A 9,555-nucleotide genomic window follows, 5' to 3' on the forward strand; every position below is an offset into this window, starting at 1 on the left:
GAATTTGATGTGGTAGCTTCAAAGTAGAATTAAAGCTGAATGCCTTGGGGCGCAATCCTAACCCCTTATGTCAGTGCTTTCCAGCACTGACATAACTGCTGGAACTTTCCAGCACTGACATAAGGGTAATGCAGCTGTAAGGTCAGGGAACAAACATTCCCTTACTTTGAGGAGGCCTCCCTGAGTGACACCTAACTGCAGGATGCAGCTCACATCCCGTTGGCACCACTATGCCAGTGCTGGAAAGCACTAACATAAGGGGTTAGGATTGTACCCTAAATTGGATTAATGCTAGCTTGTATCATTTATGTTACGTTCAGACTAGTGTCAAGGTCCTTGCTCTATACCAAGTTTTAATGCATTTTGACCGCTTGAGTCAGCTCACAGTTTCACTATGTATACTTTTTTAAAAAGGCAGTTGACTAGCAGCAACAGATATGCTGAGTGGGGACAAGCTGCTTTGGGCAATAGTGCCACTAACCACAAATTTAAAATATAATAGTACTTAGTATTTGCTGTACTTAACCTTGTAAGGTAAGTGAGTCCCCCTCTTGCAGCTGGGGAGCTGAGGCAGAGTGCGAAGGACTTGCTTAAGACCACCTGTTGAGAATTCTTGGCAGAAATAAGAGACCAAACATCTTTAGTTTGAATCTTAACTGTCATGCTACACCAGCTAGAATACTATACTTACTCTTCACGTCAGACCAAAAATGTTCTAGACACCTTGTAAAGTTATCCTACACAAACTTCCTTCTCAGTCTGTTTTAACACTACCTTTGTAGCTAAACATCACACCCAGAACTGTTATTTAGCTTTAGTCCACATAATCTCTTGTAACTCCAAGAAGAAGAGAAATGCTTCCTACTGTTTGATATTTGATATTAAAGCCCTTTAGGACTGAGGGCACAAGTAGTACCTGAATGGGCATTTGGAACTTTTCTCTGCCATAAGAACAGCCCCACTGGATCAGGCCATAGGCCCATCCAGTCCAGCCTCCTGCATCCCACAGCAGCCCACCAAATGCCCAGGAGCATACCAGATAACGAGACCTCATCCTGGCCTCATCCCATAATTTTCCTTTTGGGTCACAACTAAGTATACAATACTAAATGCTCAGTGAAGTTTTCATATGTCTACCAGATTTTTTGTACTTCAGCAAATGAGAAATGCTAAAAGTGATCATGATTTAATAAGCTCTGACTGCAAGCTGGTTCCCTTTATTACTAGTAATGTTGAATGAAAAACAGTTCTTGGATGTCATTAGCAGGTGTTGAGTGATGTTTTGACAAAAGTTCTTCAGCTGCAAGTAGCTTTGAGGCATTCATCTCTGATTGGAAGTGTCACTGCAAAATAGGAGTCCAATATGCCACCTATACAAGTAGCACTGCATTAATGCACCCATCATTTTCTGGATTGTTGGTTACTTGGGCATACTTTCCTGAAAAGGAAACAATGTGTATGAGAACTTCAGTGAAAGTGAAAATTTATCTGCACTAGCAGCACACTCCAATACATAGCTGTTCAGAAGCGAGTCAGAGAATTTACTTCCAGTTAAGTGGGGATTGGATTGTAACCTAGTCTGTGGAAACTGGCACAAGCTGATTAATTGTATGCTAGTAGCTGTAGAAGCAATATCTTCTGATAAAGTTCTTCTCCACTCAAACCTGGCACCAGAGCATGGACTATTCAAGCTTAACCTACAGCAAAAAAGCTTATGTGCAGTAATCATAGAGAAGAGACTAAAAATTCCTCCACTGCTATCACCCCTTCCAACTAGGCAACTTTCTAAGATCATAGTGTATTTGGTTGTTATATTTCAGGGGTACTGAAGTTGAAATAAGTATGTCACCTGGTACTGTAATTGTTCCTAATGTACTGAAGTTGGAAACGAGCAGTAAAGTGGCTCTTTGTGCAGAGCCAGGGTGGTGTAGTGGTTTGGGAGGTGGACTTAGACCCAGACGATCCAGGTTCAAATTCCCCCTCAGCCACAAAACTTCCTGAATGACCTTGGGCCAGTCACTTTCTCTCAGCCTCATCTACCTCACAGGGTTGGTGTGAGTTCAAGAAGGAGGGAAGCAGCTGTGTACACTGCCCTGAGCTCTTTGGAGGAAAATGTGAAAAATAAATCAAATTCTCTTATTGAAGCTCAGGATGAATGGATGACAACAGGCCAAGTGAGCCTTTTAAGTGTAAAGCAATACGTGTTGGGGTAAAAAAAATCCTAAACCTGCATAAAAATTGGTGGGATTCAACTAAGAATGACTAGGGAAAAGTGAAAGCAGTAGTTCAATACTATGTGCTACAGCTATAGGAGACACATTCCATGCTAGGGATTATTAGGAAAGATGTTGCACTGCCACTATCGGATTTGTACAAAGATACTGGGTACACATGAAAGTCTGTATACGTACAAGCATAGAGCTGAAGGGAGCAACCAAAATGGTCAAAGGGTTGGAACACATTTCCTATGTAAAAAGCTACAGCATTTGGGGTTGCTCCTCCCCCCGAACTACACAGTAGAGCAGTGGTTCGCAAACTGTGACAGAAGGGAGCCATGGAAACAGCAGAATCCTCTGGAAAATAGGTGCTTTCACACAGCCTTTTATTCACAGAAGAGGTCAAATTGAGGAAGAAAGCTTCAACAGGTGAATTTCTGCTTATCACTTAATACAATGGGGAGCCAAAGGTAGCAAATGGTCAAGGCAGTCACAGGTTGAAAAAGTCTGGGAAATAGCAATAGGGAAAGTTTTTTAAACTGGATTAGAGAAAGTGGATAAGCAAGACCTCCGTCTCCTGCCACAATGCTAGAACATGATCATCCAGTCAAACTGAAGCTGTGAAGCTATTCCCTCCAAAACAGTATTTCTCTCCACAAGGTCTATTTTGTGGAATTTGATGCCATAAAATGTAGCAATTGGTCACTAGCCAAAATGGCTTTAAAAGGAGATTAGATTAATTCATAGAATAAGTTTATCATTAGTCATTAATCCTGATGGTTATAAGGAATCTCCCATGTTCAGGGGCTGTGTCACCAAATATCACTTCTTGAAAATCTACAGCTGAAGACTGATCTATGGAAAGCAGGATGCTCGACTAGATAGGCCTTGGTCTAATCCAGAAGGGTTTTTGATTTCTCTACAACTGTCTGATGTACCAGAAGTAAAGCAAAACCTAGACTGAATATGACAGGTACTACAACACATTAAATACCTACTGGTTTTGGCTGTGATTCAGAGAACTGTATAGGATTAATCACATAGGTAACTGAGGGCCCAATCCTATCCAATTTTCTAGTGCTGGTGCTGCTGTGTGCCAGTGGGGTGTGCACTGTGTTGGAGAGGCAGTCACAAAGGCCTCTTCAAGGTAAGGGAACATTGTTCCCTTACCTCAGGGCTGCATTGCGACTGCACTGGTGCTGGAAAATTGGATAGGATTGGGCCCTGAGGCATCTCTTATCCCCTCCCACAAAATTCCCTAGCCTGATCCTATAGAGAATTGGTTGTGCATGTCTATGACTATTGAAGGCAACAAGCTTTGGGACTAGACTCTTAAACCCCCCCAAGAGAGAGAATGGAAGGCACTGTTTGGAACAAAAGGGGTTGCTTTATTGTGCCATTTTCTAGGATGCAGAGTTGAAAGAGTGGCAGAATTATGGTAATCCTGAAAACATGCAGTTACAAATGTGTGTCTAAAGGTTGTAAAGAAATCTCTATAGACAAGTTATTTGAATGTTAGTATTCAAAACTTATAGCTTGTAAATGGCTTTTGGATACTTACCCCAGACTACTTTGCCTCCTTGTGTCACAAGGCCAAGCTCACTCACATTCACCTCGATGACGGTACCTTTCGTAATTACTCCCAAAGATGTATATAGAGGAGAAGAGGGATTCTTTTTAACACCAAGGATAGGTAGGCAAAAAGTGGCTTTCAGTTCAGGATGCGTTACATGGGCCTTCTTGAATCGCAACCCCTGTTGTGCAAAAAACATTAGATTTCTTGTGACTAGTTCAAGTGAAGAATAATATTTTTACTAGTCATCCATATTTTTGCATTCCATCTATATGCAAATCAGATTAAGACATGAAGCGTTTAATATTTGGTACAGTGAACCCTTGATTTAATGGACTAATGTGGGGGAAAGCGTCCACTAATGCAGAAAGTCCATTGAAGTCCAGAGAAGCATGTCAATGTGTGTGCACATGCAAGATGTATAACTAGTTTAATGATGCAGAAGATGTCTTATTTCCAAAGTCTTAATTGGAGGGTTCGCTGTTCTATACTGTTGCTTCTTATATTATGCTATTGATTACTTTAATAACCAATGTCTACTGATTAGCAACACTCTTTATAGTCCTACCTCTGACCTCCTTAAATACTTTAAAAGATCTATTGTAGTAGTGCAAAGACAAAAGACTTATACTACTGTTGGAACTACTACTAATGTTTTACTGGTTACTGGTTAATCATGAAAATTATATAACGATTAAACAAAAACAAGAGTATTTACCATTGGTCGAATGAATCGCTCATATTTTGGAGGTTTTCGAGTGAAGCCATCTCCAACAAAACACACTTTAGTAACCATTCTCTTCCATGCCTTCTTCTTCCTCTTTCCTGTACGGATCACTTTAAGTACTTCGGTCTCTCCCTGTGCACGGACTTTGGGTATAGGAACTTCCCATTTACCCTACAACAAAGTGGCAAGAGTAACAGAGGGCTAAAGCTGGAGGAGGAAAATATTTTTTAATTGTATTGTACAGGCGTGCCCCAGATCTGCAGAGCATTCCATTTCAGAACTCCCCACAGACAGTTGAATCCACAGATATGAGCCCCCCCACCCTCTGGAGAAGAGGGCTTCCCTGGCCCTCATAATGCCTTTTAAAGGCAGGAAAATGTCACTTCCTGTTTTGACAAAAAACTGTAAGTGACTTTTTTCACTCTAACAGTCATTCTGAGGCCTGCAGGTGGATGTGCATGGCCTCTGTGGGGCTCAAAAGTCCCCTGCCAGGAGGAGAGAGAAATGCAGCGGAGAAGCCCACCCGCATTCACGGTTAAACTGTGTGCCAGTAATGGGAGAAAAGGCAGGATATAAATATTTTATTGAAAGCAAAAAAACTTTAAACAATAACTATATATTGGTTACGTATTCTTCATAAGACCAGCTATATTTGTTTGTAAAGTTACCCACAGTTAAATATTGCTTTAGCTCAGTAGCCAGTCATCAGTTGCCAGCTCACCCCCAACCCTGATCTCCTGTCAAATTCTTTCTGAATGGCAGATACTGGAGACACATTCAATAAAGGAGAGAGATGTCTCTACCATATGAGAGGGGAAAATGGTGTGTGTCGTGTATATGAATGTGGGATTTTAGAAAAAGCTGAAGAAACACTCTGTATTTATTTGTTCTAAAACCCAGCATGTGGCATGAGACACTTCTGGCACTTCTGAGAATGCCAGAAATAAGGTATTTAGTAGAGCTGGGATTTGCAGCAGGCAGTGGCACCTCTCACTGCTCCAAAGTTCATTGTTTCGTGCAGTCATGGACAGGGGCTTGGAGGCAGGCTGTGCAGCATGGCCTCTCCCAGTTTGAAGAGACACTTGCCCTTGCACTTGCACAGACTGAGGCAAAGAAGGAAGGCCCACAGCCAGGGAGACGCACCAGGGACAGACTGCACTTGCTCCCAGTATGGAAGGGATTGTCACTCCTGAATTGGCCTTTTCAGCCACACTAGAGGCTGTTCCAAAACCACTTTTCAGAGCGCGATACCATAGTCTTTCGAGACTGAAGGATGCCAATGAAGGACAGGGGCTGATTCCCTGTTGGACTGACCTCTAGAGCAGGAAGAAGTATCTATATATTCCCAAGTTCAACAAGAGACTCGTTCCAAGTTCTTTGCATTTCCAGAAAATGTAAAGGGAAAGAAACTGCATACTGCCAGGCATGCTGCTGCGACAGAGAATCAGGGGCATCCGTCCTTGGTGAGTAGGTATCTCAAGACCTGTAGTCATTGTTCCCTCCAACAGGTCCATACCACTGTGCAGCAACATCTATGAAAACTTGGCAGTTCATACATCACTGCTAGACTTCTGGGAAAGCCAAGCTCTGAACTGTACAGAACTCAATTTCTAGCTTAGAGGGAACACTGCCTGTAGTAATTGCCATCACAACTTTGTCAATTTTTGTTGACAAACTCATTTTCCTCATCCTGTTCTCTTGATCATTAACAAACAAGCAAGAAATACCATATATACTCGCCTATAGGTCAAAAACTTTATGCCTAAAAATGGAGCCTGAGATCCTGGGTTGACTTATTCCCAGCTCAATGCAGTGAATGGGGCAGGATCCTCTGGGAGCTTCTGGAAGCTCAGCAGCTGTCTGGTGAAGTTGGGGGGGGGGGTCTGGAAATGGGCTGAGAAGCAGGTGGAGAAAAAGAAGAATTTTCACCAGTAATTACAGTATTCAGAGGCAGCCATTTTAGTCTCTTCTCCAGACAGGAAGAGAAGTGAAGGCGCTTCTGGGAATTGTAGTCTGTATGGGCTGCTGCTATGGAATGCAGCACATGCTCCCACAAAGCCTCCCCACAATTCCCAGAAGCCCCTTTGTCTCCCTTCCAGTTTGGAAAAGAAGGGAAATGCCTCCTTTTGCTGCTGCCTCTGAACATTCCTGGCAAGTCATTTGCAAAAGAATTTCAAACCCCCCCCCCCCCAAGTTTAGGGGTCAGGTTTTTAAGACCCCTGAAACAAGGTCCATCTGAAACAAGGTCCCCAGGCTGCAATGCACCATTACTTAAGAATAACACCCATGGAAAGCAGTGGGTCTGCTTCTGAGTAAAGAGGATTGCAACTGTGCGCAGCTCAGTCTTTGTTGCTTGTCTCCCTGCTGTGAACTGAAATGCACACTCCCAATTGCATGTTTTATGTTGCATGTTATATGCAGAGCCTCTGGCTTAACACACCAGGCACCTTAAAGAAGGATTTGATTAATGGTTCTGCTGGTATGTTGTTTACAGGCACTTACTCCGACAGTGTTTACACAAATGTTGTGAAGACCAGAATTTTAGAAGTTAATGTCAAAAATGCATCTTATGATCTTTTATTGTATTTTTAATAAATTAGAAACTGTACAGTTTTTAGGTAACAATTACTGGAAGGTTATTTTTCAGGATCCGGCCTCAGGTAAAATCAGACAAAATTATAGTCAGACCCTCCTAAGTTTAACCCCCGACTTATCCGAGGGTCATAGAAAATTCCATGATTTGGGGCTCAAAACCTGCCCTCGACTTATCTGTGAGATCGGCTTGTGCGCAGGTGTCTGCTATATTTTATGTTTTGGGACATTTAAGAAACTTAGCAAGCAGCAATAACGTGAACATCTAGATTGTTACTTACAGCTTTCTCTTTTCGCTTCTGTTTGATCATATTGGAGAGAACTTTAGCTCGGGACTGGCCCTCTCTGTCCAGCAGATACGCTGGCACTGCTCCTTTTGGCGTTTTCTCTTCATTCTTCTGCTTGGTATTTCTCTTTTCATGCATCTTAATACTGAAAGCATATATTGCAGGCATGTTCTAAGTAATTTCTCATTTTAAGGTTTTTTTGGGGTCAGTTGACAATATCATCAAAACACATATTACACCAGTCAAAACAGTTTCTCAAATTGAAAGAGTGCCTGAGTCACTAGTAGAACAGTGACATCAATCACAGAAAAAAAAACTGGTTGAGATTTTTTTTTTAGATAGCAACACAGCCAAAATAAATTCTATTTATAACCCAATCCTATGTATGACTACTTAAAAATAAGTTATATTATAGTCAATAGGGCTTACTCTCAGGTAAGTGTGGATGGGATTGCACCTTTACAGCCTGATCCAATACTGTCCTACTGCCAGCACTTCAACCACAGCACTAGCAGTGGGTGTTGCAAACATGCCAAGAGCATATCGTGAAATCCAACAAGTGGTGTTGGCAGGGAGGCTTGTGCTGCTCTGTCAATGCTGCTGCAGGAGCACCAGCCACTAGCAGAGAGCAGATGAGTGCAGAGTGGGGAGGGAGGCGTTTCTGGGTGGGGGTGGGCTTTTACGGAGTAGGGACCAGCCTGGGAAGGGGGTAGGACAGCAGGGGCCTCTTCCGCTGGATCCTATCCCCTGTGTTGGATAGGGGTTTCTTGAGTCTGGAATTTCTTGACATGGGGTTTCTTGAGTCTGCACCAGCAATTGAACAGGCTGAGGCTTTACTCAGGGTAAGGGGATGAATGTACCCTTCCTCAGAGGAGACCTCCTGCCTGCTCAGATCCAGTAGTAGCCATATGGAGCTGCTGCTCCTGTGTTGGACAGGATTGTTTCCCCAAGTCTGATTTTTCTCCATTGCTGGAACCTTCTTAAGTAATATCAGTTTCAAGGTTCAATACAGTTCAACTTCAGTATATCAGGTCTGAATTATACCAATGATACAGCATACCAAAATTGTTCAAACGTGCAAACAAAAAACTGACACTCACGTCTTTTTCATCTGTATCTTCTCTGCATGGCGCTGTTTATGATAGAGCTTGGCTTTCAATCCAATCATTTTCTTGGCTTTCTTTGAGCGTTCATGAGCCTCTCGGCCCTCTTTCTTTCTCTTCTTCTCATGGTAATCCAAGCGATAACCATAGCGCTTTCGGTGCAACTCTATATACTCGTTCTGTGGCTGTTAAGAGAAAAAAACGTTTTTGAGATGCCTAGTAATGCCAGAAGTAGATGTTTGCTGAGTTTTTTAATCAGGTCATGACAGTAATAAGCAAACAATCTCATCTACAGTCTCCTTTAAAGGGCATCCTGGCCAGATGCCATCCCCACACCCTGTCGCAAGGAGTTCCACAGACTAACCACACGCTGGGTGAAGAAATACTCTCTTGTCTTCCCTATCGCTCCCAACACTCACCCTTAGTGGCTGTCCCCTGCCTCTGTGCCGGGGGGGGGGCGGTGGCAGGAGGACTACCTGAGCTCTGGAAACCAGGTCAGCCAAGCGGGTAGACCTGGGCTCCTGGCTGAACTGGCCTCTGTGCTTGGGGTGGGGTGGGCAGGTCCTGCCTGGACTGGGGCTCCCAGCTGGGCTTAGGCTGCCCCCCACCATGGTGGGCGCCCCCCCTCCTTCAGGATGCTCCCAGGCCTCCCCCTCACTGCTGGCATGGCTGCAGCAGCTGTGAAGAGAAGAACAGGACTGAGCCCTAAGGGGGGGGGAGGAAGACCTTGGCCATGGCCCACGCCCGCCACCCTCCCTGGGAGAAGCCCCGCTCGGGTCTGCGACCTCACCATGGCTAAGCAGCTCCACAGGCGCCCTCAGGCCCTCCGCTCTCTAAAGGAAAGGGCGGTGTCACCCCGAAAAGCCTCCGACCTCCCGCTTCCCGTCCTCTAGCGCGCGGCCGTCTGTGCACGTCCACGTGCCGCCTTCCGGAACGAAACCGTCAGGGACGCGGAGCGGGGGGAAACCATACAGGGGGACACCCCGTCGGGCGGAAGTCGCGTGTTTCCAATGAGGCCGGCGGACCGGAAGTTGGACAGGCGCCCCCCCCCGCCTGC

At 44.3% G+C, this 9,555-nt stretch overlaps 1 protein-coding gene across 1 annotated transcript; it reads right to left on the minus strand.

Annotated features, from left to right (window-relative positions):
* Nucleotides 1-1,170: 1,170 nt before the first annotated feature.
* NSA2 (NSA2 ribosome biogenesis factor) lies at nt 1,171-9,409 on the minus strand. Its single transcript, XM_066615776.1, has 6 exons — nt 9,289-9,409; nt 8,496-8,683; nt 7,390-7,540; nt 4,508-4,687; nt 3,778-3,970; nt 1,171-1,438 (listed from the first exon to the last, which is right to left on the minus strand). The coding sequence occupies exons 1-6, from the start codon at nt 9,289-9,291 to the stop codon at nt 1,371-1,373; spliced, it is 783 nt and encodes a 260-aa protein (XP_066471873.1). The 5' UTR covers nt 9,292-9,409; the 3' UTR covers nt 1,171-1,370.
* Nucleotides 9,410-9,555: the final 146 nt, after the last annotated feature.

Source organism: Tiliqua scincoides, chromosome 2 (genome assembly GCF_035046505.1).
Source record: "Tiliqua scincoides isolate rTilSci1 chromosome 2, rTilSci1.hap2, whole genome shotgun sequence".
Lineage (NCBI taxonomy): Eukaryota > Metazoa > Chordata > Lepidosauria > Squamata > Scincidae > Tiliqua > Tiliqua scincoides.